Source organism: Excalfactoria chinensis, chromosome 4 (genome assembly GCF_039878825.1).
Source record: "Excalfactoria chinensis isolate bCotChi1 chromosome 4, bCotChi1.hap2, whole genome shotgun sequence".
Classification (NCBI taxonomy): domain Eukaryota; kingdom Metazoa; phylum Chordata; class Aves; order Galliformes; family Phasianidae; genus Excalfactoria; species Excalfactoria chinensis.
This window is the reverse complement of record NC_092828.1, coordinates 33,016,350-33,043,955: the sequence shown is the minus strand read 5'-3', so window position 1 is coordinate 33,043,955 and position 27,606 is coordinate 33,016,350. Positions and strand designations below refer to the sequence as shown.

The 27,606-nt window shown below is 37.8% G+C and overlaps 1 protein-coding gene across 40 annotated transcripts in view; it reads right to left on the bottom strand.

The window, feature by feature from the left end:
• The window catches only part of ANK2 (ankyrin 2), a 328,177-nt gene that overhangs the window by 93,654 nt on the left and 206,917 nt on the right, over positions 1-27,606 (bottom strand). For 31 of the 40 annotated variants that reach the window (XM_072335041.1, XM_072335035.1, XM_072335029.1 and 28 more), the window contains 7 exons: positions 18,723-18,821; positions 14,515-14,700; positions 14,013-14,036; positions 11,840-11,938; positions 10,578-10,676; positions 2,888-2,986; positions 1,329-1,526 (listed from right to left, as the gene is read on the bottom strand). In XM_072335041.1, the coding sequence (XP_072191142.1) occupies positions 1,329-1,526; positions 2,888-2,986; positions 10,578-10,676; positions 11,840-11,938; positions 14,013-14,036; positions 14,515-14,700; positions 18,723-18,821 (804 nt within the window). The remainder of the gene's footprint in view (positions 1-1,328; positions 1,527-2,887; positions 2,987-10,577; positions 10,677-11,839; positions 11,939-14,012; positions 14,037-14,514; positions 14,701-18,722; positions 18,822-27,606) is intronic. The other 9 variants (XM_072335027.1, XM_072335040.1, XM_072335063.1 and 6 more) reach the window with 2 other exon arrangements.

The following is a 27,606-nucleotide window of genomic DNA, read 5'->3' as shown; positions in this document are numbered from 1 at the left end:
ACAAAAATGATGAGCATCCTGAATGTAGTGAATACTGTAAACAAGCCAGTGGTGACAAGTCCCTACTGTGGGGGGGAAATGAGAGAGAGAAAACCACTCTGAAGGTAGGAGAGCAGAGAGGCAGTAGCCTGAGGGTGTGCTCCTTTCCTTCCAGGACAGATATTTCTCAGGAAGGGAGGAACAGAAGGTACATTCTTGTCATGGAAGAGAAGAAGAAAGATACGGAGGCCAGCATACAATGTGTCTGTGTGGGCAGCTGAGAAAAGTACAGCTAAAGATAATCAGGAGACTGGCAAGAAAAACTAGAAGTCGGGATGAAAACAGCACTGAAGAAGATGAGCAAAATGAAAATGATATTGGGAAATACCAAAGAAGAAAAACGTAATAATAAGAGGGGTTATGAGATATATACAGAGACCACGAGTGATGTGCAAGGAGGCAGGGAAGTGTAAATTCCTTGGGATTGCTAGAGCTATCACAGAAAGAACAATACATCATCATGTTGAAGGTAAGAAGCTGAGGAAGATATCAGAGGGGACTGCAGCAAAAAGACTGTGGAAGCACCGAATACAGCAAGCAATGGTAGGGTTCTTGTCAGGCATAGGTATCAAGTGCTCACAGTCTCATTCTTTCCCTCACCATATGCAGTGTATTGGTATTTCAGATTCTTTCAGCTAACAGTTCACAGGGGCACTTCCCATTAGAGAAGGTCTTGTTCAAGTTTGGATAGTTTAGACTCTTGGAAGCTTTTTTTCACATTTGTCTTCACAAATTGATATTTTTCTCCCAGAAGATACTGGTTTGCACAGTGAGTGAAAGGAATCGTACCTGTTTTCATGTAAGCATCAGAAGAACTGTTTTTTAAAGAAACATGGCACCTAATATAAGGGACATCATAGTTTGTTATGATTTGATAAATATAGACCTTTTATAAATATAGAAATTATAGCTTTTTAATATATTCTCTCCATGCCCATTAGCTTAATGATTCAACTGAAAGGTTTTAAAAGTGATCTGTGTATCATGTGGCATAATATGAAGAAATAAATTCTTAATTCAACAAAATACCGATGTGAAAGTTACTATCACCTGAAAATGGTTTTTGGTACTCTGGAGAGCTACTAGACCTAAAACTGCAGCCATTTGTCACAGGCCTAATGATGCAAGATATAACACTGGCAATCAGTAGGTTGTGACAATCACTGTTGTGACTGAAACTATTCAGGTTTGCTGGAGTCTGTTGACAGCTTTCACTCTGCTTTCCTAGTAAGTAGCTGCTCATGTCCCCTTGGTAGGTTTGTTACGTGACACAGGTGTGACAGATTTACCAGGGCACGAGCATTGGGATTGGCTCTCTTGTCCAGGAGAAGCTTGGTGACACGATAGTGGCCACAGTGTGCAGCCACATGGAGGGCAGTCAGGTAGTCCAGCGTGACATCATCCACAGGAGCTTTGTGCTGCAGGAGATGTTTGACACATTCCACATGGTCCCCTTGGGCTGCCATGTGAAGTGGGGAGAGCCCATTCTGTGGCAAAAGAAAACAGAATGATAACTTCTAGCATCTCTCACTCAGACAGTGGCACATAATCAAAGAATGCTGCCATGACTTTGCAAAGTACCCTCACCACAGAAAAGGAGCTGCATCTGAGCTACAGTTTGGAAGGCCAAAGCCACCCAGCCCGTTCCAGCAAATACAGGGATATTTAAAGAAACAGTTCTGCTCTGCTCAGACCTCTGTTGAGATGCTGCCACTGCAACCCTGATATTTTCTCCTGGTTGACAAAATGTGCCTTTGAAAGCTAACATCTGGGAATCCTTCCTGAAGCACACACAATATATGTGGTAGGGTCTGTTCTATGGTGGCCTTCTACTATTTAGTGATGCGAGCTCATTAACAGATAGGATTTACCTAACCACATTCTCCCACCAACAGGATCAGTGAAGCTCTAAGGAATTTCTTTTTTAACTACAGTTGCCATCTCACTGTGCCTTTATAAAGAGATGATCTGATCTGTACTACCTGGTGCTATCAAGGGATACACAGCTTGAGCACATCCTTACTTGATGTATTTGATATGCATGCAACCCAGAAATAAAATCTTCCAAGATTACCAAGAGAAAATCTTCAGTCTCTATTATGGATAATGGTGGCTCAGAGGACATTAACTGCCCTTGTTCAGAGCCATGTTTGAGGAAACAAGGCCCAGTAAAGCATGCATGGCCTGAAAATGGTATTTCAATTGCCTGTTAATCTTGATCTTCCAGGGGACCTCAAGCACATCATTGCAATACTCCACTGGACTGTTCTGCAACTAATGATACCAGCGACATTTGTCAGGCACTCCAAAGTGAAGTGCCGCACAATGGGGTTTGCTATTAAGCTACAAGTGCCTTTTGCTACATAGTTTGACCAAAGAGACAGGAAATGTATTCATCTTAGATGCATTCTTTTCAGATATTAGTAAAAACATACTAAAATAATTTCCGAAGTATTAAATAGTCCATGAAAATTACAGGTCCTAGGTAGTTTATGTCAAGAATCAGAAAATATCTACCACAAATGTTCTCTCAGCAGTGACTGACACAGCTTTTACATCTTCGTGTTCTATGGCTGTAAAAAGCCACAAAAGTTAAGTGATTTGAACTGCACTCTATTTTGAGTTTAGTCTGAATTCAGTAATGAGGTATATAGTGTTTCACATATTTGGAAAGGATAATCCCTATTTTGGTAAGAAAAATTAATTTTTGGATCATTCTCCCCACTAATACCTTTCCTTTGACCAAACAAAAATGTCCTTGTCTTCTTCCTCATCCTTTCAGTAACATTAAACATTCCTTGGAAAGTTACATCGAGTCATTAACATACTCTTTTAATAAGGCACGCACCTTGGTCCTTGCAAGCAGTGGGGCACCTCGTTCCAGAAGCAGCTCCACAACTTGGTCATGTCCACTTCTTGCAGCACAGTGGAGCGGTGTGAGTCCATCCTTAAATCAAAACAAGAGACAGTGAATGAGCACATTCTCCCAGCGTTCATCCTGGCACTCTGTGCAGCCTGCTTTGACTCCTAACTCCTCCCTATTTTTATCTGAAGGACACACTAAGGTTACAGTTTCAGAGAAGCCCATTTTGTGTTAAAATTTCTTCTCAAAGAGGGTAACGTTATCATGCATTGCCTCCTCCTCTCCTTCTCCTCTGCACAGCTTTGAGATTGCATTGCTTCACAGTGTAATGTATGCCGGGCCAAGGTTGCTTCATTAATCAACATTTGTCCTTTAGATTGCTTTTGATGCAGGGATGAAATAAGATACATCCATGCCAGAAAATTTACTCCAGAATTCATTTTATTTTTTCAAACAGACTGCAGGAAAAAGATGATTGTAAAACAGAAAGGAAAAAGAGAAGGAGAAACCAAGAGAATGAAATCTTTCATTTCTGAAATAGAGAACAAAGAGCTAACGATGCTTTCCTAAAATAACTTTGAGAGCTCCAAAATATTTTTTCCACTGCAGAACACTATCCTGTACCAAAAGACTTCTTTTAACATGTTTAGTAATGATCACAACAGTGATAACAAAAGATGCATCAATGAGACAGGAGAATGCATTCTAGGTAATTCTGCTGCAATTAGACTTTTATACAGAAAAAGACTGGAAACACGTAGCAAGAAAAGCGTTTCAGAATGAATACGAGTGCTGTACAACAGAACAAAAGGAAATTCACAACCTAAGTTTTCATCTCATTAGAATCTGATATTGTTTAAGCATACACTCAGAAAAGCCACCAATACTCGTTCAAAAGATACAATGTACAATGTTACATTTATAAGTGTTAAATGCTAATAGTTTTAATCACAAAGAAAGCCTTTCCCTTTGAGACAAGCTGATTGTCTCAGATGAAGTACATGGTATACTCTAGGGTTCTTTCTGAAGAACCAGTAAAAGCACGATTCTGAGTATGTTTGTGATAGATCAATTACTTACAGGTCAAAAAGGTAGTGAAAATGCAGTAACACAGCCTTTCTTACACATCAGTGACACTCCTTCACATGCAAACACACTGTTTGTCTTGCTGGAATTTATGGGAATGCTACGCCATTCTATTTTTACTTCTGCTAACACACTTAAATTAAAAGTAGCTCCATATTTGAACATCATTTTGGATATGCAAACACAGCCCTTTCATGCTCCACAATAGTACTTCCAAGAAGCAGATCCTCTCTCATCCTCAATTTTATAAGCACAGAGCACCTTTTGGAGTTAGCAGTGCACAAAGCTCCACATCAGTGAGGAACTGAGATCTGGGAAGATTTTTCTCCCTTCATTATCTACTGGTTGCAGAGATTTTTTCAGAAACACATGGTGGGGTTAGGTGTGCTTTGGCACTCGCTATCTCAGAGGCAGTTGCTGCATCACTAAATTCCATGGAAGCTTTGCAATGAGGTACAACAGATGGAAGATCAAACCCACAAACAGAATTAAAGGGTGTTCAACACAAAGTCAATCTGGTCAATGTAAAGGAATTGTGTATAACTAGCTTATCTGTTTCTTCCTTGCACCTTCAGAGTACACAAATAAAAAGCCTTTAAATATATTTGCATCTCACTGCCAGAGAGGTTTATACACAACTGTCATTAGCATTACTGAGGCAAGAATATGTTTCATATGTATTCTAAAAAGGGAATTTATTTGGTATATCTTTCCTATTTCTGGCCTTTTGTACTCTACATTTTAATCAAGGTGGAGTGCTCCCACTCTTTATTTGCACAGTGACTTTGATGTTGCTCTATTTAATTGAATAGCGAAAGAAAGTTAGAATTGTGATGGCTTGGAGGGAAAAAAAGACCCAGAGGGGAAAAAGAAGAATAATGCAAGACAAGAAACACCCAGATTCCACAAGAAAGTCTAGTTGAAAGTAAAGTAAGAACTAAATTGTTTAAAAAAAAATAAACAAAAAAACATATTTTTCTCCTTTTGTTCTTAGCTATAATTACCTGTAAAATAGACTAAAATATCTATCCGATTAGACTCTGTCATAAGTTTTGTAAACATGTACCATTTGCTATCTGTGCACTTCTCTGTAGGCAAATTAAGCAATAGGCTCTGCAGTTTTTCCAGGTAGCTCTCTTCCCTCTTTCTGCACTAGTTAAAACAGTATATATATTTAAAAACTTACTGTACATTTAATACCTCACATTCTATTATTTGTGCTTATGCTTTACTCAAAGATGAGGGAAACTGAAGAGAGTTGTTGTAGTAGAGTTAGTACCTAATACAATGAGGACACACTGACATTAATCAACATTAAGAAAGAGACACTGCTGTACCAAATGAGTCTGCTTTTGTACCATTATCTATTAGCAATGATCCTTGCTGCTCTGATATCTGTTGCAGCAGTTTGCCTACACCCCTTTTAAATTATTCCATTGTGAGCTGGTACATCTCATTATGTGAAGAACACATGCTGACTGAAATAACAAACATGTCTGGACATACGACATAGGGTTGAAGAGATGTGAACTTGAAGCACAGAAAGAAGAAAGAAATTCCATGTATCTTTGTCTTTAGAAGGTCAGTATTTACTCTCTCCTCTCAAATAATATACATAACAGAAATTCAGTGTTTTCATTTTCCAAGAGACTTCCCGTACTTGGCATTCAATTATTCTGGTATGTGGTACTCTCCTAGCACAAGCTGCAATGTATCCAGCAGGTGGGTCACTGCTTGAATAACACTACAACCCACACTGTACGCACGGAGGTCATGAAATGCCATCACTTTTGCTTTCCTCTTAAATGGCCATCACAAAATAGAAATCAAATTTTTGCCCTTTTTTTTTCCCCCCAAAGATCAATCACTGGTCATTTTTTAACCCACAAAACTATATTTTAATTCCACACATGACTCTAAACTGCAGAACTTGGGCAGACAAATCATTAGGCCATTTCATAGTAATTAAAATGCTTTCCTTCAGTTTACCAGAAATACTGAAATATTAAGAAACTGCTTACAAGAGAGTCTCGGGAAAACAGGAAATTAGGTGAGCAGTATCTTAACAGAAGGAGAGTTTTGCTCATTTGATGCTCATTAGAATGAAGACTGTTGATTGTACTTAAAAGTCAAAGGCCAAATTATTACAGAATTCTTCCAAGCTGCAGTTGCGTATTCTCATTTGTGTGAAGGTAAAATGAAACCTAACTATTCTGTGCGTTTGACATGCAAAATGGTCCAGATTTGCATCACGCATAAAGAACTTTTCAGTTGCTCATCTCAACATTGCTATTAAACCACGTGTGTTTAAAAATGAACCAGGCAAGCATACCTCTTGTTCTAAGCTCTCAGTCTTGACATAATTGAACATGCTCTAAAATACTCCTCCAAGTATGCCCCTCAAAGTAAGGATTTGAAAAATACAGCAAAAATTACACTTCGTGTTTGCCTGAGTAATAAAATATTAACTTAAATAACTCAATAATAGTCACCACATATGCAGCTTGCCTAGATGATCAGTACATCATCATCCCACACTCTGTAAACATTATTTTAATCCACTAAATTTTTTATAGCCAGTATCTGTATTGTAATTAGATATTTATAAATTCAACATTCTTTTAGGAGTGGCAAACACTGCTGATGAATTATTAGTGATCTGCCCGTTTGCTAAGACCAGGAGAAAGTGTCACAGCAGCTTTACTTCAGGAATAAACACTGCAACCAGAGCATTGGCCCAAGACAGTGTTAGGATCTGAGCACAACAGGGCTTAGTGACAGGAAGCTCACAACCATGTTGTAAATGCAGACAGGCACATCTGTTCTGCCAGGAGACACTATTATGAAAAAAAAAACCAACACAATAGGCTCCTGGAATGAGTATTAAGGGATGCTGCAGCTCATCCAACACAATAAATGCATAAACAAATAATCCCAGAGCAAGAAAAAAGGAATTTCACTGTTGGCACCATTTAACAGAAATATCTGCATTTGTGTGACAGCTCCAGCATCTGAGGTTGGCAGTTCCTTTCCCACCTTCTGAGGGTGTTTCTGTAGTCACGCAAAAAAGGAAATACCGGTTAAGTGAAAAGGGCCTGTGAAGAACACTCTGTATTAAAGTAAAAAGGGAAAAAAAAAAACAAACTCAAAAAGCCTTTCAATCTTTCTCTTTTTCTCCTATGCTATATAATAACAAGACAGATCTCAAGAAATGCATTTGTAGCGCAGCTAAACCTCTCCAACAAAGACATGTCAATCCGATGAAGATGTCTGATTACCTTTATTGTTACTACCAGCAGAAAGAAAAACAATAGGAACGTCTACTATTGGCATGCTGAAACTGCCCTGTGTAAATGCTAAAATAATTCTCCCTGCAATAACCCTTTGTACGTTTCAGGAAAGCTGTACGTGCTTTCCTTCCCTCAAAGTCAGAATTGACAACTGACACATTACCCTTGATCATATGATGTCAATTTAATCAAAACTGATTACCACCATCTTTTACAGAGCATGTTTCTGCATCTGATGCCAAGCCAAAACCCAGTGGATCTAAAACCCAGATCCACTGGTCTACCACAGTAAGACAGTGCAGATGAGAAGTTCAGCTGAATCTTAACATGTTTTAAAAACAAGTCCTTGAAGTCTTCATTCAGACAAAATTTTACAGATTACTCATCTGACTGGGATTTTAAATAGGAAATGCTTTAGCATATGAGATTTTACTTGTTAATCGTTTAGCAAATAAAACTCCAGATGAAGCTTTTGTGCAAATTACAAATAACACATAACTGACAAATATAACTGACAGTATTAATAAGTTTCCTATCAATACCATTGCAAATTGAGTTTATGCTTCTGTTTTTGATAAAATATAAAAGAGAAATGAAATCCCACATTTCAAGCATTTATTTAGTGGTTAGTTGAGGAAAAAAATGGTTAAAAGAATCTGTAAAACATACCAAAAAAACTAAGTAAAACATTGTTTTAAAACATACAGAGGCAACAAATGGATTTACTTGTAATTCTTCTATCTCTTGAGCGAGAAAAAATTGGAAATATGAAACGTAACAAAACAAAAATAGTTAATTCCTGCAGTAAGTAGAGCTCTTCACTGACATGCAACATTAACTATGGAACAGTAGGACACATTCATTATTCACTCATTTGAAGAGTGTACATTTTAATTCAAGTGGAATTTTCTTTAGAGAGAACATCAACTCCTGATACTTCATTTTCAAACAATAGAACATTGCATAGATTAACTGTGTAAAACTAAAGGACTTGGACTCAGTTAAGATCTGTTAAAATAACTTTCCACATCCTATGTACACAGTTACATATTATCAAATGCCACGTAAAATGGTTAAAAATAAAATGTATGAAACCAATGACTGCTTCTTCATCCAAAGAGCTTATTCTGATACATTAGAAGATGACAAATAAAAGCCCAAGCTATCTGGCAATGAAATAAACCAGTACACTTAATTCCGCTGTTTTTCAGTGAATCTGACCTACTGGAAAAATGCAAGGGTACTTTAAGAGAAGTGGAAAGGCAAATGTGGAAAGGCAAGCATGTTAGTACTGAGGAGGACTAGGCAGAGGTCTCTCCTTTAAAGCACAATACACACATATGCACAGCATGCAACACACAACCTACCTCTTCAACACCCTACATACTCACGGCCATAGCAAAGCACAAGGCATGCGGACAAAGCAAAGAAAAAAAAGAAAAAGACACCAAGACTACATAAATAGTTGGCGTGGAGACAAGAGACATGGGGCAACACTGACAGCAGAACCAAAGCTCTGGAATCTCCCCCACTGGAAAGTACACACAGCTGACCACCACCACGTGTCTTCGAGAGGATAGAAGGCAGAAGATGGAAGCAAGAAGAAGTTGTTGAGCCTGTGCAAACTGGAATACATGTGCTTTAGGATACCTTTATCATTTCCCACCGAAATCTTTCTGCTGACAGTTTTTGAGCTAATATAGCAGCTGACAAAGGGCAAGAAGACAAGACAGTGCAAAGACTCCAAATTTAGAGCCTTCCACCCATACTGGGCAAAGTCTTGTCCCTTAAGTTTAATTCACAACTGCACATATTAGCCTTTTTGGGTGCAAGGAGAAAGGAATATAGCTTGACCCTATATAACCCATTAAGTCCTTTACAATCACCTGGGCCAACCTGTCCAAAACATACATCTAAATATTGAATAAGAAATAGGTGAATTCAATACTGTCATCCCATAGGCCAAATCCATGTGACTTCTGTGCTTATGCTTATGTGGAATATCTTTACTGCCGTGCATTATTACAATTTCATGCCTCTTTTTACCATAGGATAATGGAGAATTTGACCAGGGATGATTTACTGCACACCTTCATGAGAGCTTTCATCTTCCACCATCATCAGTTTCAAAAAAAAAGAAAAAGATCAATAAGAACAAGAGAGAAAAGAAATCAGAAATCATATTCACATACAGAGTTGCATAACAATTGTGTTTTGTCTTCCTAGCTTATTAAGCAAAAAATGGTTAACAGCTGCAGCTGAATAAACCACAAGGGCAGCTGAATGCAAACAAAAGCTATATTGCTCCTATATACAGCTCTAAACTATGTGTTCTGAAACATCGTCTATTACTTGTAGATAAAACCTTGCAGATAAGTGCTAAAAAAACAGCAGCTTTCTTGGACAAGTCCTGTGATCAGCGGTTTGCATTAGCAACTATGTTTTCTTAGATGGCTTCAAAATCCAATTTTAAATAGTTAATCCAGTACATATAAATTGGTGGCTTTTTCTTATGCCCTGAATGAATAAAGAGCAAACTATTGCTGTGGCTTAATCTAGAGAAAAGGTAATGTGCTGATGGAGCAGTGTATGCTACTTGTTACCAGTGCTGACACTTCAATATTAAGTCCACCAACAGTTTTCCCTCTCATGGTTACTGGCAAAAACAAACAGAAGTCAGGGGACCAAACGGCTTAGCTGAGTTTAGATCCCACTGCTGTATAGCTCTCTCCTCAGGAAGATCAGACTTTCACTGGCATTTACTTGTATGATACAGGCAGGCTATACAAGAAACTGAAGAAAACAGTTTTTTTGCCTCCTATGGATGTCAACACCTGCTAGTCTTTAATCTGACACTGCAGAAAACAATGTATATAAAATAAATAATGTGAAAACTAAAGGTAGGATTCTGTATACAAAAAAAGGGTATATATTTCTGTATACAAAAAAATATTTCTTTTAAAATTATTTTTGGAGTCACCATATAAATTTAGTCCAAGTTTCAAAACAGTATATTTTTGACGACACAGTGCTCAATGTTTTTGGAACTCTGTTCAGCTGAATATTTTATGGTGTTGGGTTTTTTTGAGTCATTTATAACAGCTGCATCTAATGTCTCAGTTTAGGGACAGTACTTGTAACACAATTACTGTAGCAGAACACCTAGCTATGAATCTTGATGTTCCCAGTCTTTGGCTTAAAAAGAAACAAACAAAAAAACCAAGTGAAAAAATTGCAATCCATTCCCAAGAAGGATTATAATAATGATAATATTATATTCAGGGAATAGAACCACTCACCCTGGTTTTGGCATCGATCTGCCCTCCACGATCCAACAAGAGCTTCACCATGTTTGTGTTTCCCCTTTTGGAAGCGACATGCAGTGGGGTGATTCCATTCTACACCATGAAAAGAACAAACAATGAGCATGACAGATTTGAAGGTGTTTGATGGTGGTGAATTTCTGCTTGGATCACAAAAATGTTACAATCACATTAATAGAGAATAAACAAAAATGTACTTGAGCATCAGACCTAGGCACGCACCATATAAGCTAGAGTTAGTAAATCCTTTTTAAGTAAGAGCATTTATTCATTGTTTGATTGTTCCATAAGCAAAGCAGCACATGTGCCAAAGCGGCAAACATCACAGTCCCAGAGTCAGACAAATAAACAAACATACACCAAAGTCCCAATGAGTCAATATTCACAAAACAATGATGCATTTAAATCTTTGCAACACACAGATTACATGAATGCATGAATCCTTCACAAAGTAATCTTGTAAGTGTAATGCAAATAATGTAAAGAGTAGATCCTGCTTATGCTGAAAGTCCTTGCAAATGCTTTAAGTGGGGAAAAGAAAAATAGCATCTGTTCCAGATAGGCAAGAGGAGGAAGTCAGTACAAAAGGCACAATCCTAAAGTTATTCAAAGTGTGTCTGGCAATGCATAATTAAACAGAAATTTGTGATACAATTGCTTTAGTGATATACAGATGATCAGAGGTTGTTATAGCACCAGATGACATACTTATTTTGCAAAAGTAATGTGCAACAATGTACAGCATATAGACTATATTAGGTAGCTCTGCAGTATCTTATCTAGAAGAGTAGTCTGGGATAAATTAGTACTAGTTGTGGCAGTGTAGCTTACTTTACTGTTTCAAAATATGTTTAAATGCAAAAATATCTAAGTAAATTAGTACAGCAAATATTGAATCTTTAACAGACAGGAAAAAAACAATATATTTTCTGAAGGGTATCTAAGTGACAAGAAAGCTAAAATGAGTTGACACATCCTGAGTATATCAGCACTCTACAGCAAGTCAAAGGAGCCTGCTTCCATCATCTGGGAATACTGGTTGTTATAAATTCCTGAGGACTCTGCTGCATTGCATGGAGGCAACTTTAAAAAATTAATGCAAAAAAGAAAAAAAGTTAAATGCAACAAAATTTCAGCATTATTTTGCTCCTCACTTATTCTTGACTAGAAATTACACAAAGATATGCTTCCACTTTCATGGGCCATTACAACTCAAAGAGACAAAAACTCCTCCATACCCTTGCTGTGAAATCAACTGCAGCTCCTCGGTTTAGCAGAAGCGTTGCCACATTGACATTTCCATAATGTGCAGCTATGTGCAAAGGTGTAAAGCCACTCTACAAAAGGAAACAGTCTTTATTTATAGAAATCAATTTATACAATACAATCAACTTAACTAGAGCTTGATTTTAAAAGTTGCTGGCAAATAATTGTGTTGAATTTATCAATTTCACCTATGATATAGCAAAGTCTTTCAGGCAGAGTATTTAGTTCTCATGTGGGAAATTATAAAGAGTGCTTCTTTCTTTCATTTTTTTTCCAGGCCAATAAGAGGTCAGTAGCTTTCATTGCAGAAAACATTAATATATCATTCATTCTTAAAGAAAATAAAGGGAATTTTCTTACTACAGTTCAGAAATAACACAGGTCTTTTAGCCTGCACCTGTTCAGTAGTTTTGCCTAAAAGTCAACACAAGTTCTTAGACTCTTATTGTATTCATCTAAGAATTACAAATTTTGACAAACACTTCCTTCTTTTTTAAAAAGAAAGCAGAAGATATTCAATACCAGGAGCTCAGTCTACATGAGAAACTTTGCTAAGCAGACTACATATTATAAGAACCATAATTATTTACTTTTTATACATTTTGGATCTCAATGGATCTGAAGAAACTTTGCAATCTATACATCAGAAAATACATGATTGCCTCTTGAGCACTAGAAGACGAAGCATTCTTCAGCTAAAAGATACCGAATTACTTGACAACAGAATAAAAAAGAAAGTAGGACACCCAGCAAGCTTTTAGTCTCATAAGTAATTCAAGTAGAAAGGACCTCGTTTTTGAAGGTTTCCCTGAAGAGCTTTACACTGATTTGATCTTACAGTCTTACTGGCAGTTATGGGAAAGAGAAATACTTTTCACTTCTGGACTGCACTATATATTCAACTACCTTTCTTTCAGTGTACCAACTATTAAACTGGTCATGGAATAAAGCAATGTATAAATAAGTGCATTAAAATGTGGAATAAAGGCAGATGTTGTGCCCTGAAATCTATTTTATTACAGATAGAACAATCAGCCTACTATTTTAACCTACTTTAATTAACTTCTTTGCCATGTCACAGGTGATCCTGGTCTAAGTAAAAATAGTCATGAAATTCACAGAATTGTTGCTGTGGTAAATTACCAGGAAAATGTCTGCTGAGGATATAGGCATACAAATACAATATTGTATTAAGTTATAGAGTGAATTTATGTTGTATTAATACAACTTCTTGGCACATGTATTTACACCGTGACAAGTAATGTAAGAGCCAGTGAAAAAGTTGTAAACTGCTTTACATTTACTGCTAGAGAAGAACGTGTCCATAGGCAGATGACAGTGAGAAGCCATCATTATTTCAGTTCCCATTGCAAGCTGCCTCACAGCAATTTGATCACACGTGTACACACCAAATGTGGAGCATATTCACGTGTGCATGCATTCAGAATTAATTCCCTCATCTAACAAAGAAATGATCATTTAAAAGGCAGGACTCAAACAATGACTGTGTTCTTGGAAATACTGCTTTATCCTAAATGTGACAATAATTACCTAGGGGATAAATCACAGTTCTAGCTGCTCTGACGTAACATTTTTAGCGGACATGCTCAGAGAGTCATTACTTCCACAGTCGCTTTTAAACAAAATGCACTATGTATTATTTCTTAAGGACTTCTGAAAACTTTATTGAAGAGATCATAAGAACAATGGTAAAAATAAACAGATGCTCTGAACAAGTTGTTTTTTTTTACCTTGGAGGATTCAATTATTTTTTCTACTGAAAATGTATTCTACTACATTTCTGGCTCAGCCAGATACCTTAATTTAGTTATGCCAAGTCAAGTGCATCTAGCGAGCTAGAAAAACATCTTCAGTGTTCTAGCTCCATCACTTGCTTCAGATTTCTTTGAACTGAATGTGAGTTCTGAAAAGTTTACTTAATATGGTAACTATGGTAACAGTCACAAATTAAAAGGCATTCTAAGACAAAGAATGAATAATAACAGGTTTGCTGAGTGACAAAGTTATGGAATAAAAAAGAGTCATAACTTCGCTTTTAATGATAAACAGTAAAATGTTGTCACAGAGCAGAGAAAATAATTATAAATAATAGAAAGAATAATTAAAAACGTTTGATCTCGGTACCTCAGTCGTCCTATTCACCATCATCTGATGCAGCATGGTTTGGGAAAAAGAGGAAAGATATTAAAGATTGGCTGCAAAACCAAGAACTAAGTTGCTTTTTGAAATGAGTTATGCTGTTACAATGGGAAAAGACATTCAAGCATGCATTAACATTAAATATAACCTATCTTCCCACAGGCAATAAACCAGTATCCTATTTGATAGGGAAGCGGTGATTTTGCTTCCATTCCTATTTCTTTGGTTTATAAATAATAACAGAAAGTTGGTTATCACTGAAATGAGAGATATAAACAAAAAGCAAAAAAAAAAGGGTAGCTTGTAATTACAGTGTGGCTAAACAAGGCAGAAGTAGAAACATTAATGGTGATACTGGTCTAGAGACTCATCTTTCCCCACAGGAGAAATTACCTTTAACCCTTAAGATGAAGGAAGCAAAAGCTGGCTGCCCATCGGCACTCAGCCACATGAGTGCCCTGTTTCCTGTAGGACAGCATCATGTTACCTTGGACTGCACATCGGCATTGTGGTCGTTCTGCAGTAGGAGCGCTGCTGATTTGGTGTCATCTTTTCTGGCAGCAATGTGCAAAGCTGGTAATCTCACTTTCCCCTTGGTGTCATTTTCCAGCAGGATAGCCACTGCTTGATTGTGTCCTTGTTGCAGAGCAACAGCTAAGGGAGTGAAACCATCCTGCAAGGGAAGAAAACAAAACGTACTCAGTAAGATGAAGGACACAGAGCTTCAGTGAACTGCACGGCACTGTGCACACACAGAAATATGCTAAGCACATCAACAGCTCTTTTCTGCCTCTGCACCACAATGCACACCAGTGAAATGGCATAAGAGGCACAATGATTTAACCCAGATGTGACTTCAAACATACCAGAAGAATTCTTTTTTTAATTCAAAGGTTTGTTTGTTTGCTTAAGTATGGGCACAGGATCATTCTACAGTATCTGTCCTAATTACTTGTCATAAAATGGACCACAATGTGTATTCTAGCAAGATTTTTATAAAAGAAAACATATCTCCAGATGCTTTTGTTTCCCATTCTAATTAATATATGACCTATGACTCACAAAAGCCAGCTAATATTTAGCAATTTATTCAAATTCAAAGTGGAAAAACATTACATTATTTCTGGAAATCAGAAAAATCTGTTTTTCCTTTGTATTTTTAGATTTGCTTTAAAATTGTTTTCAAAATTTCACATTCTGCCACACTTGCCCTGAACTCCCAATGCTTTAAAATGTATCACAAGCTCAAAACTTGTGTCTCAACTGAAGTACTGCCTGCTCATCTATAAAACTAAGCCTAAAACAATAAAACTAAAAGCTCAAGTCTTGCACATTGTCTAAGCACATGTACTATGTTCACATGCTGGGCTAGAAGGCAGCTAAACCATGAGGAACAGTATAACTCTCAAACTGAGTCTATGACAAGAAGGCTGGTGGATAGTAGTGCTACAGAAATGGAAGGGAATAAACCAAAGTTTTCTGTACGTAGATCAGAAAGAACAGCTAAAAAATATGGCCAAGCTGATGAAGCAAACTAATTAAGATGCATTGTGGAAGACATAGGAAAGAGACAGAACTGACTGGGAATAGGAAAATAGAAAGATATAATAAAAGGCAAGTTGGGAAGGAATGAGAGCTAACGTTGAAAGAAGCATCTGAAGAATTGCCAAAGCAATTTTCTCTCCTAGTAAACTAATAATATTCACTCCCTTTTGAGCTGAACTGTGGGTAGGTGCGCTGTAACAGCTATACTCATACAGTTTCTTTCTGAAGTAGAGATTACATTCTGTACAGTGAAATAAAAAGTGGTGAACAGCTGATGAAACAGCTGAACTGCAAAGATAATTCTGAGATTGGGGCTACATTAGGTGCTGAAATGGCTTAATGCATTTGCCTTTTGCCTCTGGAAACATGAGAACAAATCCTGGATTAGAGGCCCTGTGAAACTGAGATCATCCTGACCCTGATTTTGTACCTATACATATGAAGTGAAGGAGACATAAAATAGAGGGGAAAAAGTACATCCAAAGGCAGTGTCTGTTTCAGAGCCTCAAAGACAAGATCAACCACTTGATTTGTTCCACTTTATCTTCCATCTTTCTCTGAGCAGCTACTGACATTCCTGCATTGTCCCTCCTATTACTTGTAGGAGGCATGGCTAACAGGAGCCCTGAGAACGTATTTCATTTCTCCACCTCCTCACATGAGAACAGCCTGTCTCTGAGGTCAAACAGAATGTCTTTCCAAAGTCTCACCTTATCAATGTATCACTTCTTTGTTCCATTCATAAGAGTTAAATTCAGGGCACATGTGAAAGCAGACAGCAGCTCAGTCTTCTACTGAATACAGGTTTCAGTAAAATTCGCATCACTAAAGACACCACCTGAGCAAGGTCTGAAACCAAAACTTATCTAGGTAGGTGATAAGGGGATAGACAGGCTTTACTTTTCAGGCCACAAAAGTGAGATCTGACCTTTCTGATGACAGAAGACAGACTTGGACTCAAGTTCAGAGTGGGGGCAGTTGGCTTTTCTCCTTCCCTGCCTTTTTTTACAAAATCAGAGAACCCTACAAATTCCAATGATGCCTTGATGTCTGTGTTCAAGCAGAGGCCACATTAATTGTAACATCATCTTTATAGCCCCTCTAATCTAACGATCACTGCTCCTGATCACAGTCAATAAAAGTTATCTGGTGAAAGACTAAGAGCAGGGACTACATGTTGCACCCAGGCTGGGCCCTGGGACAGCCAAAGATCCCCTGCGACTCAGTCACAAAGGGCGTGTTTCTGCCAAGTTGCCTGGTGATCACATAGGACTTCATATTTCAGAAAGCTGCAGAGTAATGTGATCTCAATGTATGCAGGCCTCAAGAAGATTATTTTAGGAGCTGTCATCAAATGGTACAGTATCCACTGAAAGAAGGGATAGTAAAGCAGCTGTTAGCTCTAGCAGGTGAGTTTAATTAAAAGGAAAGCAAGCATAAATACACCATCATCTTGATGGTATCCATTCATGAGCATAATCTGGAATGGGTAAGTTTCTGTTCAGACTCAGGAAAAGTAATAAGGAAAAGAAAGTAGTAAGGAAAAACACGACCAAAAGCTCTCTGAGAGAGGAGGAACTTTTTTGTTACTACTTCACATTTCATTTCAATTCATATAGAATCATAGAATCACCGAGGTTGAAAAAGACATTGAAGATCATCAAGTTCAACCACAGCCTAACCATAGAACCCTAACTAACAACCCTCTGCTAAATCATATCCCTGATGTATTGGTTGTTAATATACAGATGGTAGCAAAGATTGTAACAAACGTACAGAAGTAATAAGCAAAGGGAAACTCACCAGTGGTGGTGCCTTAGCCGAAGAAGCTGCGACAGTCCTCACTAGAGAGCGATCTCCAAGAGATGCTGCCTCAGTGGGAGTCAGCCCTTACATGAGGTCTCAGAGGAGGTGGAGTCGAGCTCCACCCCTTCCGGGAGCACAGCTACATCACTCTCACCTGTGCTCCCACAGCTGACCCCACCCTTGCCTCAGCTGATTAATCAGAGGTTCAGGCTGTGATTATCAATCTCCCATACACCTGAGCACCACATCCAAACGGCTCTTTAACACATCCAGGGATGGCAATTCAACCACCTCCCTGGGAAGCCTATTCCAGTACTTAACTACCCATACAGAACAAACACAAAGCCAGTAGCACAGTCTGGTCACTTGTTCTCCTAGCTGAGAACAAAATAAGATTTAGCTGAAGCAAAGAAACAAGAAGTTGGGGAATGCATTGTTCATTATCTAGAAGTTTCCTCCACAAGCCTCTCACTTGCAAAAGGAAGTTCTTGAGATGGAGACTCATCTCTTCCACTTTCATCTGCTTTGCTTGCTTGAAAGTTGCTGCAGGCAGTGAAATCCAGATCCCAGCAAAGAATGCCATCTTTCTATACACTTATTCCCTCATGATTTGATAGAAGTAAACCATGTGAGGATAAACCAGCACATTCCCTGGTAAGCTCATTGATGCAATTCACATTAGCCATTTATCTTCCCCATGAGAACCCCTTTCTCTCCAGACAAGACTCAGAGATACATGCTATTCACCAATTTCTGCCCAGATGTAACTGTACAAACAGAGGAGCAGCACAAAGATAGCAGCAGGTGGTGGCACTCCTAGATGCTTCAGTTTTCATATGATTTGTCGAAGATGTAAATCTGAAACATGACCATTAAAAGGAAAAGCGGTACCTCTTTGCTTATCCTGTGATCAGGATAACTAACTCCTAACTCACCTGGCAATACCATTTCATTGAGGCCATCTTAGCCTCCTATAATTTCTGCATCCTTTGGGAACTCTTTTCAAAGTCTCATTCACTTTTCAAAAATATATCTGGGAAGCTGAAAGGAGTAATGGAAATATACGAAAGGTGGAAATCCTGGCCTCACTGCAGTCAGTGGATGTTTTGCTGTCAAATAATTCAGGCTGGATCTCATCCTTTGACTTCCTACAATTGCCAGAACAGTTTGTCCATCTAATGTGTTTGTTTGTGAAAAAAATAAGTGTAAGATCCATAAATACAACTCAGCTAAATGAATGAGTGGAAGCTCTCAAAATACTCCATCTGCAAATCTTCCAAGCAATCTGAATATAAAGGCAAAGGAAAATAAGAGTGGGTGTAAAAAAAGAAGAACATAAGTCACCTCAGTAGCTGTGCTTTGGTTGGCTCCATTCTCCAGGAGATACTTGACCACTTCAATATGGTTTTCTTGAGCTGCCATGTATAATGGAGTGAAACCATTCTAGGGAGAAAATATGAGAAAATACTATAGTGAGGAAGCAGTGATATTGAAGGCCAAACTAATACACAGCTTAAAATGTACTTATGCTTTTTAACTTGTTACAAGTATATTAGTAGAACAACTAAGAATGTTTAACTTAATTTGGTAACATTTCATGTCATTTAAAGCCACAAAAATCTACATGCTTTCACACACATTCTGATATATTTTCAGGAATCAGTGAGTGCACTCATTACCTTGCTGGCAGTGGCTCAGGGATGGTAAAACTGACAATAAAATTTTATGAAAGATAACAGGAAAGTAAAAGTTTTATCCCTTTATTACATCAGCTTAACCAAAGACATCATCCTCTGGAGAACATAAAGTCCGTATCTCACGACATGCTGAGAAGAGATGACAGAGGCTTAATATATTACACAAAATTCTGTAATACATAAAACATAGCAAACATAAAGGAACTGAGCCTTACAAAATAAGAGCTGCTTTTCTGACCATACAGTGAGTTGGTCAACTTACAAGAATCTGCTCTGGATAATACTCCCAAGTTAGTCAAACTAAAGGCAAATTCATTAGAAACATTAACCAGAATTAATGCAAATACTATGTTAAGTAAGAACTTTGTTTTGGAGAAGCCAACTTGCTATGGAAACACTGAAGTAATTTCCCAATGAAACAATGAAATGAAGTCTCTTTTTCAAGTCAGCAGGTAATACAGTTATTTGTAGAACCAATATCTTTACTGCTGTCCTCTACATTACAATTGTAGAAGATTACTCAGATAAATGTTATGTATGTTGTGTATGGTGTGTGACATATATCATGCATGTTGTAGCATCTCTTTTAGTATGACTTTGCGTAAAATTCTAGCATTTCCATCAACAATACTAGGACATAAACAGTTAAAAAACTGCACCTAACAACTGTTAAGAGAAATTTATTGCCAAAACTGTGGCATGCATTTCTATCTCTGGCAGATATTTTCCAATCTTCTTAGGAATTACTTGAAGGATGGAACTGAACACTCTCATTCGAGTTACACACAGCACGAACAAGGCGTTCTGCAATTACACCACACAAGATGAACGTAATTTGAAAGGTTCCCATTACCCTGGAGAAAAGGGATGGACATTCAGCATAATAAGGATGAATGCTAGTTTCAATGCTTAGGCAGGATTAGCAAACTTTTCAAGCAGGGAACAATGAGTTAGATGAGAATTTTGCAGAAAAGGCCTTGAAGGTCACAGTGGACTACCAGAGGGTCACTGAGCTCATCCTGCTGTAATACAGACAATCACTACACTGTTGTAAAAATTAAAACAGGGAAGTTATTTTTCTTTAAGAAAACTGTCACAATTGGTGTTGTTTAGTCTAGCAACAGAAAACTGAAGGAAAAAAGATAATGTTATTCAAAGAGGAAGGGAAGATTTGTTCTGCATGATGATAATGCTAAAACAAAAACAAAAGCGTACAATTTACTAAGGTTACAGCAAAGAAAATTCAGCTCAGACATCAAGAAAAGCCCCTTAACAGTAAGGTCAATTGTATTTTGATGGGCAACTCTCCTGCCCCCAAATTACAGGCAGTAAGCCAGAGGAGGAACACAAGACCACCTCTTCCATGTCTGTAATGGTGGCAGAGAGGCCACCAAGCATGTGAGCAGAGGACTGCCAAGCTAATGGAGTGAGCTGGCAGTAGGAATTATGAACAGATTGGTTTATTTTCAATTGCATTAGGACAGGACAGCACTGAGAAAACTGCAGGTAACCAACCTGGCCTGCTTTGTTAGTTTTCCTTCTCACACTGGAAAGAACCTATTAGTAACTAACCTATAACTAGCAGTAATCTTCCACATGCCTGATTAGTATTGTAATACTAAAGTGTAATGTAGCATTTTTAATTGGTTCGTGCATTTTGCAAAATATTCATTGAATATTGTATTGAATATTGTATGGATGAATACAAGGATCACATATGCACTCATATGTAGAGAATATGACAATTTTCAAGCCAAAGTAAATTGATTTGATAAAAAAATTTAACACTGGAAAAGGATCAGGGCAATAAACAGTGGATTAGAACACCATACACAATACATATATGATTTCATTATCATTTAGAAATACTATATGCTATCCCACCCACCCCCAACACTGATCCAGAGACTGCCCACTACATCAGGTATGTTCTCCTAATGTGCTATAGTCCTACCTGTAACTACAGCAAATGTGTGTAAAGAAACTCTTGTCTACATAAAATCATTGCCTCTTTTTTCTCTTCAAATTTTATTTATAGTGTAAAATTACCATATGTATTTTCTTAAAAGCTTTCTTATTTTGGAAATTGCAAAAGCATGCTGAGTTTTATTTGTAACATTGCCTACACCAGACATACTGAAAAGCTTCCTCTGAATTTATCCTCTGGCAAGGTCAAGGCTGATTTTTTCCACTGTCAGGGTGAAGTTTGCTTCCTCAATGAAGAATTGCTTTCAGAGCTTCTAATTGTGGTGTTCCTGACCTCAACAATTTTGGCTCTTATCCAGCGACTCCTATTTTAGGAGATTCCCATCATTACTGCTCTCCTTGGCAGAGCTCTACCCAGTGGGATAACCTGTTAGCCCTGCTGGAGCTCTTCCTTCTCTCTTGTCTCCTGGACTCCAGGACTTCCATGTCTCCTCCTACTCAGTACAGTTTCTCTGAAAGACTATGGTGTGCCTGCTCCTTTGTCTGTCTCCTACACAAGTTTCTTTCTCAGACAGACCCTGAGTTAAACAGAAATGCCCACAACAAAAGCATATCCCTCCCTCCTTTCTATTTACTTTTTGAATAGAAAATTCCCTTCCCAGTTTCTCGTCTTCTAGTTTCAAAGAGCTACATTCCAATACTTGGTTTCTCTGTTCTACAGGTATTTCAAAGTTCTAGATGCCAGACCTCTGCAAACTGAAGAAAACCCTAGACTTTCGTTTCATTACTCACACCATCTATTAACAAATCCAAGACATTCTGGTTAATAACGTTTCATGGATGTACTGCAAAGGAGAACAACCTTTCTCTTGCTTGTATTAGTATGTAAATGGGATGCAGAAGTTTTCTTGAGGCTTGAAAGGGAAAAATATTTTTATTACAATAAATTTTCCTTGAGCTTATGATCTCATACTAAATCAACACATTCCAAAATTGAAGTAAAAATAGTGACTACAGTAAATAAATGTGGCCAGAAAAGAGGAAATACCCTTTCTTCTTGTTTTCTCAAAGCCTTCTGCTGTGTCTGCATGTTTAGGCTCAGTGCATCGTATGGAAAACAGAAATTATTTTGTAATGATACATAACATACACTTTTACACAATGATTTCATCAGAGTATTTGTCGTGAGGGCATTCTACTCAGATTTGATTATCCTCCCAAATGCACGCTGAAAAATGTTACTGCTACAATATAAAATTATTATTGAAAACTAGCACTAAGCAAGTAGAGTATATTTCATGCTCCATTCTCTCTACTACATTCACTTATTTACATGCTAATTTGAGAAAATGACTAGCTCTCAATGATTCTTCAAGCTAATAACACAAATTGGCAAGTCTTAATACGACTCCAAATTTGTATCATTAAATTTTACCCAAGCCCTAATGAAGAACACAGTCTGAAGAAGCAAAGAGATTATTAAAAGAGATCATTATTGAGAAAACCACACAGTTTTGCTGTATTTTAGGGCAGGCTTTCAAGGAATCAAGCTCTTTGTGCACAGTACCAAATGGCTGGGAGTACACATCTTCCAAACTGGGCTCAGTAACCACTCTGTTTGAATGACTGGCCTACCCAGATGAAGATGCAGCCCTTATCATCTATCCATATATACAAATATGTGTGTATATACATACATGCATATATTTATGTATATATACACATATATACATGCTAATGAGGGAAACAGAGAAAACAGATACATATTTCCCTTCAGTTTGCCTCATTTAAGATGACATATGAGAGCTGTGATTTAGCAGCTAACATAAACTCAAATAAAATATTTTATTTTAAAAGCCTCCAAAAACTGTTTAAGGCTGTATTAAAGAAGACAAAAATTACTAGGAAAGACAATTGGCATTTAACACAATTGTTTATATAGAATGAATGCTCATTCCTAGTTACTCTTCAAGATGTAATTACCAAGCAGGGAGCCCACACAACCCTACCTAGGCCAGCTGTCTCACTTGCCTTTCCATCTTACTCTATGGGTTTTTTGTTTGAGATCTTGATTATCTTTTATCCTCCAATTTTGCTTCACATCAAGGAAATGAAAAGCTGTCAATCAAGATCACAAATGAAAACCAAAGTAGTTAGACATTTTGTTGTAACCTTTACTACAATTGTCTAGTTGTAATTTCTCAAGCGACATTTAAAGAAACTTGGTTTTCTCTGGGTTGCTCATTTCCTTTGTAGGCCCTGACAATTTATCTAGCCTGAGAGAAGCTTCTGTGAATTTAATTCTACTTTTCTTCCTGTGCCTCCTTCTTTTTCCACTCTTAGAACGTAAGCCAGTTCCAAAAAGAAAGAGACACTGGCACAAAGGATAAGATATGAATGAGACAAGATGAGACAAGCTTAGATTAGTCATGAGACAGCACACTCAGATAATAAATTCTTCTTATTAATGGCCATAGCACTTAAACAGTAAGAACATAATCATTGCTCAAACCTTTAAAATTCAGTAACTGTTACAGGATTTTTCTACTCTTCTGAATATTGCTTGACTTAAACAAAAATGACAAGAACCTGATCAAAATCTGTTCTGTGACACACAATTCATCCCCTTGTTTCCTCATTCTTCCACAGATATTAAACTAAACCAGTGGCATCTACATCCCATCTTAGCAGTTAGAATAAGGCAACTCTACCTTCCATTACATCTGTCACTAAACAGGATTATAAATAACATATACTGGCAGAACTGGAGCTCTCAATATTAAGAGTACAATAACCAATGCATTAAAAGCTTTCAGATTGCAAACAACTGCATTCATGGTTCTTGAACACCTCCAGGGACAGTGACTCCACCACCTCCCTGGGTAGGCAGTGCCAGTGCCTGACCACTCTTCTGGAGAAGGAACTTTTACTTCCAAAATCCTCCTCTTGACTTTTACAGAGGGCATTTTTATTTTGTCCCAAATCCATGTTATAAGAAAAACAGCCAAAATAAAATATCTTCTGTATACATCAACAACTGGCTAATTTAAATACTGCAGATATGTTATATCTAAATGCACATTGTTTTCTAACTTGAGTGCTTACTCAGTGCTTCAAAATGAGAAAGATACAACACATTAGTATAAATTCATTTTCCAGGAGTATCTGTTCCATTATTTACAAAGCTAGTAAGTGCTAGTAAACAACAAAACGAACAGATTAAAGTATCTGCAAAAATAGAATTATTTGATGTAAAGTGGCACATCTGTAAGAGCAATTAAGAGACTCTGGATTCTGATCTACTACAAAACACCTTCACAAGCTCATCATTGTGGTAATAATCTTATATTAACTATACATGGCAGATTCTCAGGTTTGTATAGATTGTAAAAATTAAAGATGAAAAATACATTTATGAGGTAGGTTGAAATTACTGGGATTAGAGACACTGGTGATTCTGCATTTTGGGGCCAAAAAGTTAAAGAAAAGAAATAAGGGAAGACTATTTACTTGTTTGAGATGACTGACCTTAAAACCACTTTGCACTACTTAAATAAACAAATAAATGGATATGCAGTGACACAGAAGGTGCCATAGAAAATAACAGTACCTCTTCAATGTATCACTAATTTTTTTAATTTTACTGATAATGGTTGCCACACTGTACTTAACTGGTGAGGTAACTGTAAAGACAATGAATAAATGCTGTCGGGGGTCACGCTGCTCATCAAGTTAGTCCATGAGTGATCATACAGAACTCAGGCTGAGGTGCAGGTTCAGGCAACACTGTGAATCTACCACCTTGTAGTTCCTAGAACACCCCCTCCTGGGAAGCGTGTTTTACTGTAAGCCACTTTCTAGCTTATGTGACAAATGTAAAGAGTGGAATAATTATTTTTAGGAACTTCAAATATCACGATTTTCTCCTCAGAAGCAGTAAAATAACAACCATCTGAAGCACAGACAGGCAGAAATCAAGATGTTCTATGCCTTGAAAGTGTCATTTTTACCAAGAGGAAGCCTGTAATGGGAACTGAGCTGACAGAGAATAATGGGCAGAGAATAGATTAGTCATGCACCAGGAAATATAACCTTGATACCAGGCATGGTTTAGGGCCCAGCAGTTAAGTGGAGGGAAAGTTTTGCTTCTGAAGTCTGGGCAGTCTTCCAAATCAGCATTTGGGATTTGCTTTCCATACACAGTCTCTGCATTCAGGTATCATATCATAGTATCATAGTATCGTGCGAGTTGGAAGGGACCTTAGAGATCATCGAGTCCAACTCCCGGGTTTCGAGCCCTCTGTGTAGCGAAGTGGCACTTCTACCCCAGCGCCACAGGGGGGATTCGAACCCGGGCCCTCCAGTGCCGCAGGCAGCAGCTTAAACCACTGCGCCACTGGGGGCACACAAGGGTACATTACCCTTGAGAGAAAGCCAGTCAATCCTGTATTTCTAGATCACCACACTGCTTCTTCTGTGAAGGACATCACGAACTGGGCATCCTCATAGGGTTATTTTCCCTTTAATTACATGAATTGTGAGGGAAATTGAAGAGCCCCACATAAATGCTGTGATACCAATTATCATTATTTTATCTTTACTCTGTTATCTTGTAATTCTCAGCAAATCTTTAAGCATCACTGCTGTCTTGCATTCACAGACATTCTGCTCAGCTCCACTTCTTTGGTTGTCTGAAATTCTACCTCAAGATCAGGAATAAGGGCTGTTTGCCATTAACCGATCATCACTGTAAGAGACAGGCAGCTGAAACTTGGGAGGATGAATAACTGTTATTTCATTGTTCTTAAATTTTTACTTAACGCATTACATCTCTCAAAATCCTTATGATCCTCTATAAGGTAATTCCTATTTATTTTTATTTTCAGCGAAGAGATAATGGACCTGATAGTTGCAACTAAAATACTCCCCTTGACATATACTAGCTAAGAATCTGTCTCTCTGAATATACTGATATAAAAGCAGAATGCCCAGTTGGTGGAGTTAAAATCTTTTGTCATTACAGGCTATCAAATACTCTGCAAATATGGTTCACTCTGAAGGTAAGGTTATCTCTGCAAAACATTGGGAGAGTAATCCACGGTAAAGGAAATCCTGGGACATCCTGAGAGAGAGACAAGCAGATAGCTTCTCTGACAGTCATCTAAATCCTCCCTTCACTGGTAACACTGAATATGGACAAACAAGCTCTCTTATCGCTCATTTCTGGGAAAGCAAAGTAAGGGTGGGAATTCTGTGCTGCTCTACGGATTGCTTTAATCTGATGAATAGTTTGGGTGAGAATACTGCAACAGACCTGATAGCTGTCTCCTTTATTTTGAAAAAGGAAGTGGCAAACCTAATGGGTACAAATTTAAACAAAAATATTTCTCGGCTAATGTGTTTGCAATGAGCTTAGAGAAGGATATAGAGGAAAGGAAACCAGAGGGCTTTTAAATAACAAGATCAGCCTGGGGGAGGACTGATTTATCTAATCCTTGCTTTCTGTATCTGGGTCACTTTAAATAATCTGATGATTAAAAGGTAGGCTCCTCCTTTTGCAAGGGCCAAAGCTGTGGTCAAAACACAAACTCAGGATCTCATAGGGAACACATTTCCTTCTGAGCTCAGGTGTAGAAGTTTTAAAATTGAGGAGTATTGTTGTTTAGACAACTCCAGGATAAGATAGTTTCCTTGCAGTTGCTAAACAGGAGTTAAATATATTTCCTTGTGTTGTCATTTACATTTCAGCTCTTCATATCAATCATTCTAAATCTGTTGAATCACCCCATGTTATGAGGCACAACTCTTTACACCAGGCTAATCTTTTTGACTTTGCTTGGAACAGAGGAAGATCAGGACAGATCCATTTGATATGGTTTGTGCAGTCAGAGTATCACAGCACTATTGCCACAGAGTCTACAGGGATACCCAGATACTAAGATTACTGCAATAGAAATGTCATCAAATTTAGGAGACTAATATTCCAGTTATCTGACATCTGTGATGCCTATACACAAAGCAATATAATCCAACTTTAAGAGAAACTAATAATGGAGGAACAGAAATTCCTTAAGGGGAAAGGTTAAATTGACTAAATCTGGTGATGTTACTTCAAACTGGGCAGAAGACCAAAAATTGGCACAAAAATTCCAGATGCTGCAAAAACAGAATCACAGAATTATCAAGGTTGGAAAAGACCTAAAAAATCATCCAGTCCAACCATCACCAATACTTCCCAGTTAAATCATATTGCTCAACACAACATCCAAACGTTTCTTGAACAACCCCATGGTCGGTGACTCCACCACCTCCCTGGGCAGTGCATTCCAGTGCCTGACTACCCTTTCTGAGAAGTAATATTTCCTAATGTCCAGCCTGAATCTCCCCTGGTGCAGCTTGAAACCATCTAGTTCTCTAGATGCCTAGAGAACTAGAGCCTAGAACTAGAGCCTCTAGTTCTATCACTGTCTACACAAGAGAAAAGGCCAACCCCTAGCTCACTACAACCTCCCTTCAGGAAGTTATAGAGAGCAACAGACATTTACTGAGAGGAAGATAATGGAGTATTGCTGTTCTAATGCACAGGCAAAATGAAAATAAGTAAA